This window comes from Mastomys coucha, unplaced genomic scaffold, assembly GCF_008632895.1.
Source record: "Mastomys coucha isolate ucsf_1 unplaced genomic scaffold, UCSF_Mcou_1 pScaffold15, whole genome shotgun sequence".
Taxonomy (NCBI): domain Eukaryota; kingdom Metazoa; phylum Chordata; class Mammalia; order Rodentia; family Muridae; genus Mastomys; species Mastomys coucha.
The window spans coordinates 55,355,838-55,377,169 of NW_022196897.1; the positions used below are offsets into that span (position 1 = coordinate 55,355,838).

A 21,332-nucleotide genomic window follows, 5' to 3' on the forward strand; every position below is an offset into this window, starting at 1 on the left:
AAAAAAAAAAAAGAAAAAAAAGAAAATTCCAAATATGCCTGAACAAAACAAGCAAGCTGCAAGCTGTTAGACATCCTGGGAACTAGCAGGCCAAGAAGAGATAAACCATAAAAATAAGAGAAAAAACATGCACGGACATGTCTGGGCAAACGACCCAACTGAGTAATGGGCCATCTAGTCCTCTTAGATATGGTTTGAGGTCAGGCAGATGCTCTGTTGACTCTGATTAGCACCACCCTTCGCCTGATCTGCACGTACTATAGTTGATATTTGAACTAGCCAATCATGTATAGCTACGCTGATTCCCCTGTTCCCCCAGACCTTTTTCCTATATAAAACCCCTAACCCTTGAGCCTCGGGGTTGATTCCTCTGTCTCCTGTGTGAGGTATGTGTCGACCCACAGCTCCAAAATTAAACTGCCTCTTGTGTTTACATCAAGACAGTCTCGTGTTTTCTTGGGTGCACGTCCTCCTGAGATTTGAGTGGGGGTCTCCCACGGGGGTCTTTCAAGATCAGCATATTAATTCTCTGTGATACTGATTTATTCTGGTGTTCCACTTATATAGTTCTAGATATTATTGCTAAATAGGCAAGAGTATAATACTCAGCATGGTTTATAAAGCCAGTATCAAATGGAAAGAGAAAATCATATACAGGAGATGTTTTATATATTTATATATAGGTACTTTATAAATATCTATTTCAATTTTCTTGATATCTTTTTTCCTTTTTTTTTTGTTTGTTTGTTTTGATTTTGTTTTTGTTTTTCGAGACAGAGTTTCTCTGTGTAGCCCTGGCTATCCTGGAACACACTCTGTAGACCAGGCTGGCCTTGTACTCAGAAATCTGCCTGCTTCTGCCTCCCAAGTGCTGGAATTAAAGGCGAATGCCACCACTGTCCGGCTGTGTGTGTGTGTGTGTGTGTGTTTTAAATGATTACAAGTATCTCCAGAAGAACTACATCTTATGTGCTGGAGTCATGGCTCATTAGTTAACAGCACTTGCTGCTCTTTCAGTGGTCCCGAATTTGATCAAGTGGCTCATTATCCCCTTTACATCTAGGATTAGGGGGTCTGGCTCCCTCTTTTGATCCATGCAGGTAATCACATTCTGGAACATGCCTATGAATACAGACACACAAACAAATAAATAGCAAAAGAAAAGTCCTCAAAAAGTTTTATTTTCAACTAAAAATTAAGAGTAGGTTTAAATAATAGTTGGGAGAATAAAAAGTCAATTTTTATACTAAATTTTAATATTTCTCTTTATTTTATATATTTTCATTTTATTATTAAACTATATTTTATTGTACTTAAATGCTGTACTTAAATGCATGCATTTATCAGCAGTACCAAGCACTGAAGTGAAGTTCACAGAAGAACACAAAACAAATAACAACTTTGAAAGTACAGAATCAATGGTATGTAAATATTTAATCTGAGGTTCTTAGTTCACAAAGCTTTGTTTTGTTTAACAAATTAGTGAAAGTAAATAAACTTAGTTTGTTAGACTATCCTAGAAAATAATCAGTATTTAGTATTTATTTTTTGTTTATCTAGTTTTTATTTTGTTAATATTCCCACTTTTTTTTTCTTTTTTGGTTCCATGATTTATTTATTTATTTACTTAATTATTTATTTATTTTTATCAGCTATTTTTTTTATTTACATTTCAAATGTTATCCCCTTCCCAGGTCTCCCCTCCAGAAAACCCCCTCTCCAATCCTCCCTCCCCCTTCCTCTATAAGGGTGCTACCCCACCCTGCCCACCCATTCCTGCCCTCCAGCTCTGGCATTTCTCTACACTGGGACATTGAACCCCCTCAGGCCCAAATTAATTGAGACTGCTGGTCCTCCTATAGGACTGCCCTTCTCCTCAGCATCTTTCAGCCTTCCCTAACTCAACAACAGGGATCAGCTGCTTCTGTCCATTGGTTGGGTGCAAATATCTGCATCTGACTCTTTCAGCTGCTTGTTGGGTCTTTTGGAGGGCAGTCATGATAGGTCCCTTATTGTAAGCACTCCATAGCTTCAGGCCTTGGGAGTGCCCCTTGAGCTAGATCCCACTTTGGGTCTGTCACTGGACCTTCTTTATGTTAAATTTCATAGTTTATATCTGATTGTCTTCTACAGAAGATAGATGTGAATCATTTACCTGGGACTGCAAATCTAAGAAGAAAAACTATTACAAGTGGAGAAATGAAAGGTATGAGCTATGTCTATGAGATTTCCATGGATAGAATAGTTATTTAAATGAGGAGGACCAATATTTGAAAATAAAAATACAATTATTTTTTATATATTAACTTAAAGTAGAAGTTAAATGGTAATAAGATTGATTTCTAATACTTTCTGCACACAATAGCTGAATGTGTAAGTAACAGCTGAATTGTTCAATATATTACAAGGCATTGTAAGATCTAAAGGGTATTTGATCAAAATGCAATGCAGAGGAGGCATGCTATCAGTGGACAGTGTTATGGATGGAGTACAGGAATTATAGGAATTACAGGAATCTCAGGAATCCAGGGAAAGAATGTGTGTAGTGAGAAGGTGATATGTAGTCACACACCCAAAAATATTTGGGTCACATATTTGGTTATGATGAGTTTTTTGTTTTGTTTTTATTTTGCTTTGTTTTTGTTTTTTAAAAGAATTGGGTAGCTAGTGAAGGGAGTAGACCTGGAAAAAGATAAAGGAAAGAAATGAATACGATCAAAATATAATTTATGAGGTGACCAAATAATTAAAATTTTTTATAATGAATCTAAATCATATCCCTTGGGATCATTGATTCCCAGGTCTTGGTACTTTCTGAAAACGTTATTTTTCTCTGGAAAATGGAGCTGTGATGGAGAAAGTGAATCAATGGAACCAGATGTTCTTTTTTTGTTGTTTTTAAACCCTCATTTTTTCTTTTCCTCTTAAAGATCGTGATTGACTGGGCCACATTCAGTAGCTTTAGGACTCCAGATTTATCCTTGGATAAGAGAAGCTACTAGTCTACCAGCCATACTGTCAGTAGTTATCAAAGATCTGTACAATGCTTCTTCACTGCTTAGTACTTTGATGGACATGACAAGGATAAATATTGATTTGTTTCTAGGCTAGTTTGAAGGGAACAAAATTTGCAAAGAGATAGATAATAGCAAGTAATAAAAATGTAGGCACCTATGGGAACCAGCATACTAATACTCTGTTATCAAATAGATTTACATTTATGATTGCATGACACACATGCACTTCTAAATAGAGATGAATGTTTCGGGTGTGTGTACGTGTTTACATGTGTGTAAATAAATGAATAAGACTATAATCGCTTAAAACAAATTGTTCTCTACATAAAAAGCAGGAAATGTAGGTTAAATTTAGAATTCTTGATAAAGAAAGCTAAGAAAATGTCTTTCAGAAAGATTCACTGAAATTATATTTAATTTCAAAGCTCACTCACTCTATCTGTAGCCTTTGTGAAGCAGAATGGAATGCTAGTGTTTTCGTGAGCCAGATCATTTCAACTCTCCCCATAATTCTTAGATATCAAATTTATTATATAGTCAAAAGGATGCTAAGTATTCAGATGATGTTGTCATTATCTCTTCAACTGGGTTGATATAAAGAAATCCATAATTCAGTGAGAAAATGTAAATAAACCAGTACCCTTTGTCTATTTTCATACAAAAAAAAAAGAATATTTCATAGTATACCTCCAATTATTTCAGTGAGTGGGAGAGTATTGATAAAAAGCAGTACACATTTGTTACAATGCAATTTTCATCATTTCTCTGTTCTTGCTGAGTCACAGGACAAATGAGTAGCAGGAGGAAGTGCTATTGTATGGCAGAATGGATTTTCCTAATGTGTTCCAGTAAACATATCTGTCCCAGTGGTCACCATCAGCGTATACAGGAGCATTAACCCCCTGAGTCCCACGTTTGTCGTCTGGCCAGAGAACATACCCCTCTTCACCACTCAGCATGTCCAACATGTTGTTTGTGCATTTTCCTAAGTGATGTTCTTGAGACTTCCCCAACTCTGAAAAAATCCTACCTTTAAGCTTACCAAAGAATTCATTTTTATTTTTCTTACTTTTATTCCTGGTTTTTTTTCCTATCACAAACTAAAACAGAAAAGGAAGGCAATTATCTCCAAAAACCAAAATCTAGATCACAAGATCACAATTCTCCAAGTTAACCACTTGGAAAGATCCACTCCCCTATTACTACTGGACTATCAATGGATTACTTTGCCTGATTTTTGCATAGCTGACTCTACTCCTCTTCATATTTTTAGGATCTCCAAAGGAATATCCTCTTCAATTCAAGGAAGTACGTGTTACATAGTTCTTGGTATGGTTAACTTCATGCTTTATGAAGTGGAAAATAACCATTAAATTTCTTCTCTCAACATCCATACAGCCTACCATTCAGAGGGGAAGTGTGTTTGAATACGCAGCAGTAGCAGGCATTCGTGCAAACACAAGCAAATCAGGTAATTTGCGATATGGATACCGTGGAAAGCAGTGCTGTGAAACATGGAACATTTCCCATGTTCTGACTCTTCCATTGTTACAACCCCAAATCTAAGGAAATAATTTGTTGAGAATTCAAATGTCCTTGATGGCACTGGCATATGAACTATAAAATGTACACAAATATTAGAGGCAAGATTTTTAAAACATGAGTCTATATGTTTGGGTTCCTAAGTACAATTGTCAATGAAAATCCTTGACCAGTTATGTAACTCCCAATATTTACTGATTAATATTTGCATCTTTTCCAAAGCTTATAATTAATTATCAGAAAAGAGGGCATCATTGAACATACCCATGTTTTGTGATTCTCCTGGCCTGTAGTATCCAGGCCTATCTTGAAGACTACAGCAATTTCCCAAGAATGAAGATATATTTTCATTTCTCGTGGAAATCACAAACAATTGGAAACCTACATTCACTGTGGCATTCAGTGTGTTTGTGCTGAATCTCAGAATGAGGTCCATTTTCACAGATCATGTGACGTAGTGTAAATATTACAAGGCGAGTTCATGCCAGGAACAATTTTTGACACATCTCCTAGCTCAGGTCTGAGTCTCATATTTTCATCTCTTATTTTCAGTGAAGGCATCCTCTCACACATGTGCTTGTTCTGCCGGCATGCTTTACCCATGCACAGCACTGATCTGTGTCAAGGGCAAGCGTCACAATGGGACACCTCAAAAATATTACTCTACAAGGCACTGGTGATGTTTTAATAGCCGGAGTCTGCCTGGCCTCTCCATGTTCACGTTTCCATCTGTACCCACTCTTTGCTCACACTGCTAAGCTTCTGAGCTCTGTTCCTCACCAGTACATATATTTTAGGGTAAACATGACTCACGCCCATTTCTTCTCTTGTATTTTTATGACTGCCAGGCTTCTGTGCACCTGACCATACTACTATGCCTCAGGGCAGACATACCAGGGGGAAATCTGTTGGTGACTTTAACATCGACGGGGTAGAATTTCCATTTCCTCCGTAGCATTTATCAGTTCTTCAAGCAGTAACTACTGAATAAGAAGAATAATGACTTATTACACAAACATGATAAAAAATGTTGTTTCTTCCAGTCTGTTACCAAATGATGTGCACATGTAGAATGATTTAATTATTTAAGGATAATAGAAACCACATAACGATCCCATTTTAAAGATATCTAAGTTTTAGAAATCAATTTAAACAATCAATTAAGACTTCCCACAACTGATTGGATTTTAAAAGTAGACAAAACATTTTTGATGTTTGCATCTCTATGTAATACATAAAAATAGTAATATTTCTGATATACAGTTGAGAATGGTGCACACTGTGAATTTAAATACTTAAAGGTATTTTCCAGTTTTGTGTCTAGAGTTCATTTATGTTGCCTGCTTCATTTGTGGGTAAATGTTTAAAATTATTGAGTTCTTTTTATGTCACAGTATCTAATGTCTGACCAAATGGTGTATTTATGTTTGCATGAGCATGTGTACCTCACATTATATTAAACATTCAACTAAATAGTAAGAGCTCTTAAAATGATCACTTGGAAAAAATGAAAATTTAGAATCATTGTAACTATGTTTAAACATTCAACTTATTCCTTTACAATACCCTCATTTTATTTATTACTACTATATTATAGTTAATGCTAACTAAATGTATTCATTTGTCAGAAGAACCAGGCAATGAAGAAACATCAGTGAAAGAGCTCAAAAGGCACGGGAGTCATCAAAGTCTCCAGTCATGGGTTTGTAAATATTACATTGATGAGTCCCATTCAATACTGCTTTGGTTTGGTTTGGTTTGGTTTGGTTTGGTTTGGTTTGGTTTGTTTAAGAAGATAAAAAGGCAAATACAATTATATATCAAACTATCAGAACGATCAGTCACAACTATGTTCTTTATTTAAAATATATTTTGCCATCTTATTTTAAAAACATTCTTACTTACATATTTAAATTGAAATCTGGTCTTAATTTTGTTGTTCAATATCCCTGTGAAAGTCATTTGAAACTTCATGTGTTAGCTCCATAAAATAATAACTTGTTAAACTCAATACACAGCCTTAGGAATAAGCAGATGAGCACATCTCCTAAAATCCCTTAGTCATCCCATATCTGGCAGTCTCTTCATGTCAGTATCTAGAAACTGAAATGATTTAATACTTCCAAGTACCTTTTGCCTCAGTTTTCCTTGTAAGAGATCATTTTTAGTCTACCTGCTAGAAATACTTTCCTTTTCCCTGGGAATGGAACATTGAGTTTGGCATTACAATGCATCTTCTTTATCAACAATTGACACATTGCTTTTGTTTGATTCCATCTGTTTATTGTTACTACTGCCGCATATGTTTATTCACTGAATGTAAGAAAGTGCCCCAGATGCCTCTCTAAACACATAGGGCCTTTTAGGTTTTGCCCAGTAAGTGTTAAACATTTGATGAACTTATTGTCTTATACTTGTTAAGAAAAGACTAGCCTGTGACACCATGCCACACCAGTGTTCCCGTTGTCATGAGTCCTTGCCATCAGTTCCTCAGTCTATGACATGGGAGTAAGACTGGAATCAGCGGTGCAATGAAGAGCACCTCTGATTCTGTTTTAATTGTTATTATCATTATTTTATGACAACATTAAGATAAAAACAGTACTTGACCTTGAACAAATAAATGAAACACATACTTTTTGCCAATTCACAGTAAAAACACTCAGTGCCTGTATTGGTTTGTGGAATCTTCAGGAAACTAAAAGTATTTGTTTTGCATTGCTTCATTGCAGATGGTCCTCCTTCAGGACTCTTCTCCTCAACTTCTTTCAGCCTTCCCTAACTCAACAACAGGGGTCAGCTGCTTCTGTCCATTGGTTGGGTGTAAATATCTGCATCTGACTCTTTCAGCTGCTTGTTGGATCTTTCAGAAGTCAGTCATGATAGGTCCCTTTTTGTAAGCACTCCATAGCCTCAGTAATAGTGTCAGGCCTTGGGACTTCCCCTTGAGCTAGATCCCACTTTGGGCCTGTCACTGGACTTTCTTTTCCTCAGGATCCTCTCCATTTCCATCCCTATACTTCTTTCAGACAGGAACAATTATGGGTCAGAGATGTGGCTATGGGATGGCAACCCCATCCCTCACTTGATGCCCTGTCTTCCTGCTGGAGGTGGGCTCTATAATTCTTAGAATATTTTTAGAAACCTCCATTCAAAATTAAATAGCATCTTAGTTCTGTTGCCTCATATCTTTCTGAAAATTACTAGATCCTACAAGTGAATCAGCTCTATAATATGCCCATTAGATAAGGTCAAATTACAGTTCTGTGAATGAGCAGATAAGTAAAGGGTTTCTTTATCTCATTTCTTACTTTCTGCCAATCCTCCTCTTCTGTCAAAGTAATGTCTGTCACCAAGACAATTCTAGTCAGTGATATGCTATGACACTAACTGTTCTAATAAAAGTTACTTTTGATTTAATTTTTTTTAGGATTTTATTTGAGATTGGAATGGTCAGTTCTACTTTACATAGTATTTTCCTTGTTGACAACTTACAATTTTTATTTTGTTTTAGGGGATTCCTTCAATTTTCTTGGTCTTCATTAACGACATTTATTGCCTACATATCAGAAGGAAACAACAGAGGGCTTGCTGAGCTTTGCAAGCTAAATAATAAATCTCTGTTAAATATACATAGCAGACTTTGGGCAATGTTTAAGAAAACTTTCTTTCATGAAATAACAACTTGTTGAAGTGTTCATTCTATGTGATGCATAATAACTTCAGTTACTCCAACCACTGAGTAGAATTAAGATAAATTTAGAGGCTTAACCTACAGAGTTAGTGTGATCATTTGTATTTTATTTATTATCATTTTATAGCATTAATATGTCTATAATATTTACCCCAGCCATATAAAATGAGGCAAACTTTTGAAAGTTTTTTATGCCAATGATACTAGATTCCTTTTAACTATCAGATTGGTTTCCTGATGTAGTCCCCTCTTTGGAGCCAGCTGCTTGTCAGTTTCTTAATGGGATTTCAATGCACTTCAGGTGGTGATTTTAATTTAATAAAATTGAACTTGGCATTCATTTTTGTAGATTGATGCTTTGATGTATGTGTGATTTAAATTTCATTTTATTTTATTTATTTTTTCCAAGATAAGATTTCTCTGTGTATCCATGGCTGTCCTGGAATCACTCTGTAGATCCAGACTGGCCTCAAACTTAGGAATCTGTGTGCTTCTGCCTCACAAGAGTAAAATTTCATTTGAAGAGCATTACTAAATGATTTTCATTTATATTTCCTCCTAGAATTTTTATGTCAGTTAGTCTTATGTCTCCTAAGATGCTGCAGATGGTCTTATGTATATTATATTATATATTATATATTATGTATATCTATTGTCAGTGCAAGAGAAAATTAGATTTGATTTAGATAACATGAATAGTTCTTAATTCAAATGACACAGGTTACAACACTTGGTACTCTACTTTTTGAAAATAACTGCATTTGAATTATGGTATTTATATGCCCTTTTTTTTTATATTACCTTTAACAGACTACCTCTGAGACTTCTACAGATATGGAAGATGTAGTTTGTTTTCCTGTAACTATAGACCAAATACTAGAAAATATGGCAAATGCAAAAACTAAAGGTAAGATCTACTTTTAACATGCAGCCCTTGGAAGGAATATTCATGTAAGTAATATTTAGGTGAGTCAGATGGAACAAGTTATTATTCTACTAGACAATACTGACCTATTTCCATACAGTAAGTTATATGGTAAGACGAATGATGCATTATCTACTATCTGCAAATGTTGAAACTTAATGAGCTACTCCCACACTTGAATTTCTAAATAGATTACAGAGTATTAAACTATCTGAGGTGCACGAAGAAGAAAGTGCAGAGGAGACAGGGGAAGGAATGTCGGGATGGCTCCTGAGTACAGGGAGTAAATGGCTGCCAGCAAAATCACGGAGAGAGGTGTGCAAAGCACTGACCTTCTCTAGGAGATGAAATATGGAACTCCAGGTGTGTAGGAGCCACACATGATCTTCTAACAGCAAAAACACACACTTCAGTTTCTCATCCTTATTTCTGGGAAGGCATTAGGCATCTGGGAAGGCAGAGCAGCATGTAGTCTTGTTCTTGAGTTTCATCAGGTAGAGACACAGTCAGCAAGTAATGCACAGATAGATGTTAATAAACAACAATGGGTGACTGACTTCTCAGACTAGTAGCACATAAGCCCGCCTAACAGCACTGGAGAGAACCAAACCACTATGGGGACTGTGAGTTTTTCAAGTATATTATGGCCAGTGCAACAAACCCCATTGAGAATCTTTGGTTCTTTGGTGGTTTTGCTTTTGTGAACATTTGGATAAAGGAATGAACCAGACTTGAAAAGTAAAGAATTGAGGTAATGTAATTTAGAATGAGATATCTCAATTTTGATAGATCACTTGCATCTCATGACAGATTTGACATTGAGCTTAGGCTGCTGGGGATTCTGGATCTCCTGCCTTTTATCAAAAGAATTCTGGTTAACTAAACATTGTTTTGAGGATCAGATATCAAAAAAAAAAAACAACAACAACAACAACAAAAAAAAACAACTCTACACAAAAGCACATTTGATCAGAGTTTCAGACATAAGAGAAGTGAAGAAAGTATAAATCCTGACTTGGGCCAACCCATGTTTCTAAACAGCCCTACAGTTCCAAAGAAATGGATAACAAGTTTTAGTTTCCTTTTGGAATTTGTACATTAACTCTTTCTGCTGTCCCTTTATTTTATAATTCTAGTCACATAATTCCTACATAGCAACTGAGTCAGGGATAAAGAAAATGCAGTGTAATTAGACACCTAAGAGTAAGTAGAAATATATACATGGAAAATGGAAGAAATGACGAATGTATCAGATGATGTTTATACCCAGGGGTTTGTCTCAGGGAAGGAAAGCTGAGAGAGTCACTGTGGTCTCCTTACCTCCAACTCCTTACATATCTTGAAGAATGTGCTTCATATGTTTTTATTCAAATTAAGTTTCTGTGCTTGGTGGGGAAGCTCACGCTCTAAGTGCTTGCTGCAAGCATGCAGACTGGGGTTTGGTCAAGTGAACCTTTGTACAAAATAAACATGGTTTCCCACCCTTGAAATTCCAGCATTAGGGATGGAGAGACTGGCGGATTTGGAGCACGTGTTCTAGCCAGTGTTGCCTGTACAGTGAGATCCACACAACAGATGATCTTGTCTCAAAACACACACACACACACACACACACACACACGCTGGATGGCTCCTTGGTATGCACACAAACACACATGTATATGCTCTTACAATGAATGTATGTGCTCATGCATACAAGCACACATACACATGACATGTGAATGCACACACACATACACCAATCACAGCCATTGCTATTGCACATACACATAAACCAGTCACAGTCATTGCTATATCATAGGTTATTTGCAGGAGGAGGGGGAGTTAGAAGTGCAGTGTACTACCTCATCACACCTCTGCTTTTGTAGTTCTCAGGCATCAAAAGACAGAAGCTACAGTGATTCTACTCATTCAGATGATACTATCACTGCCATAAAATAATAGCTCTTGGCAGCATAGGGATATCTTGCTTAGTTCTACATAAAAGGCCTACAAGAGGGGTTAGATCATTCTCAAGTTGTGTTCTTCAAAGCCAACCACCACATTTCTTGAAAAAAAATTTTCTCCCTGAGATGTGGTATTTGCTGAGGCATCTAGGCTGGCTTGCTAGTGAGACCCAGAAGTTCTCTTGTCTATTCAGTGAAGATGGGTTGAATATCAATATAGATATAGGGAAGTGAACAAAATTTGAACAATATATATGTTCATACAATGATCAAAGTATACCAATAGTTTCAATGTTGAAAGTGAACATTATCCTTGTGTTTCCTTTATGAGATTGGGAAGTGAGCCCGGTGAATTTGAAAACATCATTAGTATTTTGAGATGTTTTCTGTTACAGTTTGGTTGCTAATGTTGAGTGGATGAATTTGTTAATGAAACCTCAAAATGTTTTATATATTTAACCTGTAGCAAATTGGTATCTGTTCAATTGATAGACAAACACACAAATGTATATGTATGTAGATATGTATGTGTGTGTTCATGCTCACACACAAATAGTATGGGTAAATATATTCTCTTTTTGTCTAACATGCCAATATAATTTAATTACTTAGATCTGCATTTTGTTTTCAGCAAAGCCAGACAATAAAGCAACATCCACAGAAGGACAAACAAGGGCTTACAACAAAGAAAGAGTTAAGTCAGTGGTAAGAAATATTTATATTGCCAATTGCCATTCAATACTGTTTGTTTAACAAGATAGCTTAGGTATACAAATTGGACGTCAGATTATCCTACAGATTCAACATTTCTTTAAAAAAGAAAAGCATTAGTTCAGGCTGGAGAGATGGCTCAGCCCTTAAAGGCTAGGCTCACAACCAAAAATATAAAAACGTTAGTTCATCATGCTTGTTATTAAGACTATTCTCAAGGTCTGAATAAATGCAGAAGTAAACATCTTTCATTCAATTGCCAGTATCTTTCTCAAAGTTAAGCAACTTGTAAATTTGAAAAAACTTATAAAACTGAAAATGATAGATGCAACAATCTCCAACTGGACTGGTGGTAAAGAGGGTTGTCAGGATTTGTGGGTTTTGATTAGTAGTTGATAATTCCAAACTTAAAGTTGAATCTTTCCTTGTGGGTGGCTTCTATTTTGTCTGAAAGTTCATTCTGAGAATACGTATTCTTAGTGTAGATCATATATGTGTTAACGTATAAAAGAAATTTAAATAGAAACAGATGGAAAGAATTACTCTACAAGAGTTGGCATTTTGTGTGCATGTGTAGAAGCTGTTTTTTCTTAGTTTTTAAGACATTAACGTAATCTTAAGTGTATCTTTATGTGTTGACATACTCATTTACCTTCCATTCTTTCACTGAAAACGTTTCTGAAGCCCTTTTATGTTTGGCTTTCTTAGTCAGAAACCACATGAATACACAACATTAGGATCTGTATTCAAATAGCATGGAATCCTACAAATGCTCTGTTTATTTTCTAGTCTTGCTTTTTAAAAGAGAAACTCTGTACTCTTAAAAATTAAGTCTATTTTGTGCAACTCAAATTTTATCTTCATTCCAGAAGCCAGGGAAGGAAGATTTAGCTGTGTCTACAGAAGAGAGAAGTGAAACTTTGATGCAAGGTCAAACAGAAGGTATGAGCCATGTGTTCTGAATACTCCTTCTGTGGAATGTGTATTTTAATCAGAGTGCACATATCTGCAAGTAGACTTGGATACTGACCTGACTGACCTAACATACGGTATGGCAACATCTTCATGGTTGTTATGCATAATGAAATATACAAGTGAAGTAACAATGAATGATGGGACAATAGTGGAGTCCACCAAATAACAGGAACTTTAAGGAGTGTGTCTTGAATGTGAAATGTCTCCTGTAGGCTCCAGTGTCTTGTCAAGGTCTCCAGCTTGTGACAGTGGTTGTCTTTATTCAACATTTATTCTACTTAGTTTCCTATTGACTTTAGCAGCTGGAATGTACAGAATAGGGTTCATCACAGCAGGTAAGATGACAAAATATAAAAATTTAAAATAATCCGGGCGGTGATGGCACATGCCTTCATCCCCAGCACTTGGGAGGCAGAGGCAGGCAGATTTCTGAGTTCGAGGCCAGCCTGGTCTTCAGAGCTACACAGAGAAACCCTGTCTGGAAAAAGCCAAAAAAAAAAAGAAAAAGAATTTAAAATAAAATAAAATATATTGTGAAATAATCTGAAACATCTGAAACATGATCCTTGCTAAAAAAAAAAAAAAAATCATCCTTTCTCTGTGTATTTAGAGTAAGATTATAAACTATTGCTATAGATGAGACTGTAAAACATCGATCCAAATCACTTGCCTATAGAATCGCTGAACTCTTCTTCCCCATCACTCCCCCCTTCTGCTGCATATAGGTTTTTGTTTTCCCCAATTTATCCTCTTGATCTGCTCCATTCCTCTTCTTTCTCCTCCACTTGCTACTCTTTCTGTTTGAGCATTATAAACAGGGCCTTTCCATACAATATTTGTGTTTTACAAATGATTCTTATATACCCAGCTGGCCTATTTCTACATCCCAAACTCCTAGAACTTTAGAAGGTGGGCATTGAAATTAAGTTCCTGAAATAATTGTGTTAATACAGAGCTTGTAAAACACATCACTAAGCTCAGAGAATTTTATTATATTGTTTACTTTATTTTGAGCCATATTTTGGCTTGTATTTTTTAAAATATAATAAGCAGGGTATAGGGTCCTGTATTCTAGGCTTGTACATTAACTTACTAACCATTCACATTATACTGAATTGGCTCCAAGCTCATGAATATTCTGGAAGCATTCCTTATATCATGCATGCATCATTTGTTTTGAACTTTCATCTAAATAAAATCATCCTCTATTATTTGTTGGTATCCTAAACTATCAGTTTTTCTTGGCCCACATTTTATTGATTTACATTTAATGCAAGCATGACTACAGTACACTTAAAATCTTTATGATGAGTAGCTAAAAGCCATTTATCATATGTTGACAATCAGAACTTGACTGAACTCTTGACCTTTTCTTATGTTTCGTTTTCTATAATAAAGTCTCAAACCTGTGGCAACACACACCAACTCATTTGAGTAATTCTTCCTTCCACCTATTTCTACCTATATTTCTTGTTTTTATGTTTTCACCCTTCTATGAAATTAAACTCACAGTCCAGAATTATTAGAAATTCATCTATGACCCTCTCACTGATAGTATATAATGCCAGGCTCCAGCAGTTAGCGTGTTTTCAACATATCATTATTGAGTGAGATAAGGAATTGCATCCCTACCAATCCAATAGCAAAGGTTCTACATTTGCAAATTTATTTGCATTTGAAATATTAATACATTTTAGGAAAACAGTGAGTGCTATAGAGAATCTCCAGACTGGAAATGCCTGTTTTTTTTCTAGAAATGTACAGCTGACCAATGAAGACATCCCATAGCTGGCTTGTCTTCAACGGACATGAACCAGGGTGTCAGTAATGGCGCAATGTAGTAGATTTTTGTTTATATCAGAAGGATAAAATAAGTTTCTATTAATGTTTTAGTTTTTGAGAATTTCATGCATATGCCATTTGGTTTGGAAAATGCACAATATTGATATTTTTATGATATAAAGAATAGTGCACTGTGAATTTGAATATTTCAGTGGTGTTTTAAAACTTTGTATTTAAGGTAATTTATTTATGTTGAGTTTTGAATCTTTAAAATCACCAAGTTCTTTGAAACTTATATAACTTACTATCTATCTAAGGGATATATTAATATTTTGTTTGGTTATAAGTATATCATAAAATATTAAATCTTCTACAGATTAGGTGCTCTTTAAAGCATTACTTGTAGAGATAAAAATACAACATTTGTTATTACTGTTTAGACATATCCATTTGTTTCTACATAAGCTTTGAACTGACATTGATTCATAGTTAATGTTACATAAATATATGAATTTACCAACAGATTTATGCAAAGAGGCAGCATTAACAGAAGAACAAAGAAGAAATGATACACATGGGTTTGTTCAGACACTGGTATGTAAATATTTAAATTGATGCTATTCACTTGATAGCATTTTGTTTGTTCAACAAGAGAACATAGGTAACACAAATTATATGTCAGGTTATCATATAGAATAACTGGTCATAATTTGTAGTTAAAATAATTTACCACCTCATATTTCTTAGAATAAACTGAACGTCTCTATGTATTCAAAACTGAACATCATCTTTCTCTTGTTTCCAAATATTTTCTGACAATTTATTGTTAGTTATCAGGTATAAACTTACAAACATACTAGCTAATTAATATTAAAATGCAATCTCTTGAGTGAGTAGATAAGCCAACTTTTTACTTTCCTCATATCATCTTCTTCCTTCAAAGCAATGTCTGCCATTGAAATGATTTTAATTTGTTGACACTCTCACCCATTGACCTAGCCAAAATAAGCTTCAACTTTCAAGCTTCAGAATCTCCTCATTTTGGGGAGGAAGGAACACGAGTTCTGTATTATGAAGTGCTTTCCTGAATGACAAGTTACAATGCTTTATTTAATAGGATCTGTTTGTTGTTCCCATAAGTAGATGACATTTATTGACTAGATGTTCGAAAACATCATCAAATGATTCTAAACACAAAGAGCTCTTTGGGTTTCACCTGCACATATTAGATATGTGTTAAATACATTGAACAGACTTTGCACAATAGCAAAGGAAAGTCTGTGTTGTGAACTGAGACCATGTTGAAATATCTGTCCCATATCAACCTTGTTAAAATCTGTTGGGGCCCACAAGCCCTTGGCATCTCAATCTCCATTTTCTATTAACTAACACTCTTGTTTCTTCCACTATCTTGCTTTCATTCCTGCAATTGACTAGGGGCATTTTATGATAGGGGGCTTACCTTTAAAATAAGGACATTCCTTTCCAGACTTTTCACAATGAAGACACTCCTTTCCAGACATTTTACAATGTGGACATTCCATTTATGCTAATGTGTAACCAAGCAATATTACTGGTTTGAGCCTTGCACCTGGGCAAATACCTTTGTGTTCTACAGCTTTAAAAGCCCCTTGTTTCCCTAGAGTAGATTGAGACTTGATCAGAATTTTGTCTTGTCTCATTCCTTTGCGTCTCCTGATCCCAATTTTGTCATTGATGGTCCCTCTTCTCGAGAACCCCATTGTTTTAAGTCCTGCAGGTCAGGGCAAAAATCAGATTCTCCATCTATGAAATTTGTATTCTATGGATTTTTGTTTAGTTTAGATATTGTATATGATATTATAATTTTACTTGTCATTTTTATTATAGCACTAAGATGGTAAAATTACTTTACTATAAGTACATAAGGTGATATATGTTTTTTCTTAGTTTTCCTGGTCATAATACTATACTTCTCCAAATCTCCACATTGGATTAGTGGAATGCTTTCTTAACTGCCTGAATTCATTTTAAAGATGCTAAGATTTAGGCAGGAATTTCATAGATGGAGTAATAATTGTAATTGGGGGAAAAACAATAAAAAATATACTTTGGCTTCATTTTCTTAAGTGAAAATTAGTATTTCTGCAAGCATATTATAAACTTCATTTTACATTTTTAACAAATAATGTTAAGCATACCCTTACATCTTACCATTTTCTTGACATCATTTCTTTTAAAATGCTTCAAATATGAAATTTTTATTTATAGTTGCCATGTTAATATGGAAGTTAGACTTGACTTAGAAAGCATGCCTGGGGCTCTCAGATCAGATACATTCAATACACTCTTCCTTTGTTTTCCAGTCTTAGTCCTTCGGAATGAGCTATTCAGCTACTAAAAAAGAGCAGAATGTTTTGTTCAACTCATTTTTATGCTAATTTAACAGACTGTCTTTGAACCTTTCCCACAGAAGAAAAGTGTGAGTCACTTAGGTGTGACTAAAGATCATAGAATAGAAAGCAAAGCAACCACAAAAACGAAAGGTAAGACATATATTGTATGTAGTCCTTGGGAGGAATAGTCAAGTAAATCAGGAGGATGAGTATATTCTACCAAACAAAGATTTTACCCATGTGTCATGTAGAAGTTTAGTGCTAATGGGGTTGATGTCTAACTCAGTTTCTGTGAAAGTTGAAACTGAGTGTGACATTAAAGCTGCTGAATTGCTCAATAGATTATAGGGTATTGTAATATCTGAGGAGTGGTAGGGCATAATAAAGTATAGAATAACAGGGAAATGAATGATTAAAAATGTTGCTGAGCACAGGAATATAAAGAAATCATAAAAGGTTTGTATAGAGGAAAATGATGGAATTCTTTAGAAAATGAAATGCGGAGTCCTGGAAAGATGGAAGAGATACAATGATTGCATGTTTACCCTTATCAAGTCAGCACAGCACTGATTTACATTCCTCTTTTCCTCTCCTTTGTTGGGAAAACATTGAGCATGATAGCACTTCAATATGCAAGCCTGTTTGATTTTTATAAGGTAACTAAAAACCTCACTGGTGACTCCTATGTGAATAAATGTTAATGTGCAGTAATGGTTTGCTTCTCAAGATAGTATTTTATAGATCAGGGTTTATATAACCTGAAACAAATTAGAACCTCTCTAAGTGATTAGATATGGACATTTATGGACACACTGACATTTATTATGTAATTAAAACTATTCCCTATGGAATTAAATCTTCATGTTATGATTTAGGGCAATTGAATATATTCATTATCAGTTTGAAATCTTAGGTTTCATTTTAATAAGTTTAAACATCTGAATTAATATTTATGTCTTTCATTTCATCTACAATGTCTTAAAAGTTGCTTTAATTAAATATGTGCTTTTATCAGCAAAACCACACAGAGGAGTCATGACAACAACAAAAGTAAAAAGAAGACAGGAGAATATGGAAAAATTGAGGACATTGGTATGTAAATGTCAACTGCAGTTTTTATTGTTCTACAATGTAGTTAAGGAAATAAAAGTACATGTCATATGACACTATTGGGGATGTATATAATTAGTCACAATTTGCTTTACATTTTAAAGTGTTCTAGCTCATTATGATTTTTAAAGCATTCTTAAAGACAGATTAAAGACAGATTAAATAAAGGTGAGTGTCAAGTTCTGAGCCACATCACAATGAGAAAAAGGTATTTTCAAAACAGTCTCATAATGCAATCAATTGTCCTATGACAGGTTCCTAAATAGTTTAAGATTTGCTTACTCTCTATTTACAGAATTTTGGATACATGGCTTAAATTCACAGTAAATGCTCACTACTTAAGACATTGTATAGACTTTTTTTTGATGAAAGAAATTTTCACATATTACTAAGGCCATTTAATTTGATTTTGGTAAATTTCACAAAATGAATTAAGTTCATTCCAAATTTGTAAAGAGTTAAGATCACTGCCCATGTTTTAATTCTGACTTAAATTTCTTTTTAGTTTGAAGTGCTTGTCAGTGTTTGGGGAGTAGATAAAATAGAGGATGGAGCTTAGAAGATGAATTTCAATTAGTTTCCTAATTTTTTCATGTCCATAATTACTCAAAGGCTGAATTAATTTTATTTTAAATTAATTGTAAATTTGGTTTTTCAAAAAATTACCTTAACAATGAACTTAAGAATCAAATCAAATTAATGTTCATAATTACATCTTTCCAAAAGAAAATCTCTGAGGAACCAGGTAAGAATTATGACAGATGTGATATCTGCACTTCCAGCCCATCCTCAAGCATAACTGAGAAACTGTTGGTCAAACAAGAACAATTAAAATGGAAAATGTTATGCAGCTGATCACACATTCATTAGAGGAGAATGTGCATGAATGTTAACATGTACTTTATGCCTGAATCATCTTTGGCTTTCTATCTCTCTTCTAAGACATATACTGAATAAAATGTAAACTTACATTAAGACAATCACTTGTTACAAGAGCCATACAACATCACATTCTCTAAATCAACACTTTAATGGGAAATCTTGCTGGTGAAAATAAAAGGGGACAGAGGGGACATGTGTGTCTTTCTACAAAGATGAGTCTTGCAGTGATCATTTTAGATAGCAAACAGTGATTGAAAAAGAAAACTATGAGGTGACAAATACTGTAGTGACAATACTGGACTACACAAGGAAGCAGGTCTTGTTCATTGAAATTATGAAAATGGAACTGGGTTAAGTAACAAAGTAAAAGAAAACAATTTTATTAAAAACTGTCAGTATTCTTAGCAGCAAGCTTTCATTGTAGATTAAGCAAAAAAGGAAGACAGGACTCAGCAGCAAGATGGACACAGTGGAAAAGCCATCTTATTGCAACACTGCTGCTGCTGGTGGTGATGGTGATAACACAGCTGCTATTTCGGGTACTGACATAAGAAATGGAGTCATCCAACAAATGCATTGTGGGAAGGCTCGTAACCATCAATTTCCTGTTACAAAAAAAAAGCATATTGGGTAAGTGAGGTAATATTTAATAGTGTATCATTGTTATTGTCCGAAGTATCTAATTCTCATTTGGCCCAGTGTTCATGCTTAATTAATCTTATGCTTTTACTAGGAATGTTAAGCCTTGCACTGACATCAAAAAATAAGAGATACCATTGTTTTTCATTATACTGACAACTGGTATATTTGAAGGATAATGGCAGAGCTGTAATTTCTGGTGCAGTATTGTTAACTAGAGTTGACAAATACTTTTTGATGAATAAATTTTTAGCAGGTATCCCTGTTTCTTTATCCTTTATCCACAGTTTAACTTTCACAATTAAATCTTTGGTTGATATTGCAACAAAGACACTAATTTAACAGTCACATGTTTGGGTGTCAGGTTGACAAGGGATGGGGTACTCATAGTTATATTGTTACCTTGACAGGATGTCTGCATAATAACTAAGAAACAACACCTAAGTGTCTGTTTGAGAATGATTATGTACATTAATTACCTGAGGTGAAGCCACCATTACTGTGGGCAACACTGCTCAATGGACTAGAGTTCTAGACTGAATAAAGAGGAGAACATGAGCTGCTATGAGCCTTTGATCAGCCCTAATCCTTTCTTTCCCAAAGTATTCTCTGTTGGGTACTTTTATCACAGGAATAACAGAAGAAACTCGCACAATGCACTAAACAAACCACAAGAGGGCAGTTTTTCTGTAAACAACCAGATAGTAAATATTTTAGTCTTTATTGGCACTAGATAACTTCTCCAGCTGATAACCAACTTCAGCAAGGTAACTGGATATAAAATTAACTCAAATAAATCATTAGCCTTCCTTTATACAAATGATAAACAGGCTGAGAAAGAAATTATGGGAACAACTCCCTTCACAATAGCCACAAATAATATAAAATATCTTGGGGTAACTTTACCCAAACAAGTGAAAGATCTGTAGGACAAGAACATCAAGTCTCTGAAGAAAGAAATTGAAGAAGATCTCAGAAAATGAAGAGATCTTCCATGTTCATGGATCGGCAGAACTAACAAAAAATTAACAAAATGGCCATCCTGCCAAAGGCAATCTACAGATTCAATGCAATCCCCATCAAAATCCTTCAAAGACATGGAAAAAGCAATTCTCAAATTCATTTGGAAAGGCAAAAAACACAGAATAGTGAAAACAATTCTTAACAATAAAAGAATGGCTGGGGGAATCACCATCCCTGACCTCAAGCTCTACTACAGACCAATAGTGATAAAAGCTCCATGGTACTGGTATAGAGGCAGACAGGTTGATCAATGGAATAGAACTGAAGACCCAGAAATAAAACCATACACTTAAGCACACTGACCTTTGACAAAGCAGCCAAAAATATACAATGGAAAAAAGGAAGCATCTTCAATAAATGATGTTGGTCTAACTGGCTGTCTGTATGTAAAAAAATGAAAATAGACCCATATTTGTCACCTTGCACAAAGTTCAAGTCCAAATAGATCTAGGACCTCAACATAAAACCAGATATACTCAATCTAATAGAAGAGGAAGTAGAAAGAGCCTTGAACTCATTGGCACAGGGGAAAATTTCCTAAACAGAACTCCAGTGGCTCACACTCTAAGATCAAGAATTGATAAAGGATACCTCAGGCAGCTGGAAAGCTTCTGTAAGGCAAAGGACATGGTCAATAAAACAAATCAGCAACCCACAGATTGGGAAAAATCTTCACTAACCCCACATCTGATAAGGGGCTAATCCAAAATA

General features: G+C 35.0%; 1 protein-coding gene across 12 annotated transcripts in view; it reads left to right on the plus strand.

The window, feature by feature from the left end:
- LOC116090262 (ankyrin repeat domain-containing protein 36C-like) overlaps nt 1-21,332 on the plus strand; it is a 145,980-nt gene that overhangs the window by 94,171 nt on the left and 30,477 nt on the right. For 9 of the 12 annotated variants that reach the window (XM_031370501.1, XM_031370503.1, XM_031370502.1 and 6 more), the window contains 12 exons: nt 1,348-1,421; nt 2,134-2,206; nt 4,291-4,325; nt 4,416-4,488; nt 6,188-6,261; nt 9,064-9,160; nt 11,756-11,829; nt 12,705-12,777; nt 15,116-15,186; nt 17,045-17,117; nt 17,983-18,059; nt 19,384-19,589. In XM_031370501.1, coding sequence (XP_031226361.1) covers nt 1,348-1,421; nt 2,134-2,206; nt 4,291-4,325; nt 4,416-4,488; nt 6,188-6,261; nt 9,064-9,160; nt 11,756-11,829; nt 12,705-12,777; nt 15,116-15,186; nt 17,045-17,117; nt 17,983-18,059; nt 19,384-19,589 — 1,000 coding nt within the window. Of the gene's footprint in view, nt 1-1,347; nt 1,422-2,133; nt 2,207-4,290; nt 4,326-4,415; nt 4,489-6,187; nt 6,262-9,063; nt 9,161-9,413; nt 9,542-11,755; nt 11,830-12,704; nt 12,778-15,115; nt 15,187-17,044; nt 17,118-17,982; nt 18,060-19,383; nt 19,590-21,332 lie in introns of those variants that run through there. The other 3 variants (XM_031370505.1, XM_031370504.1, XM_031370513.1) reach the window with 3 other exon arrangements.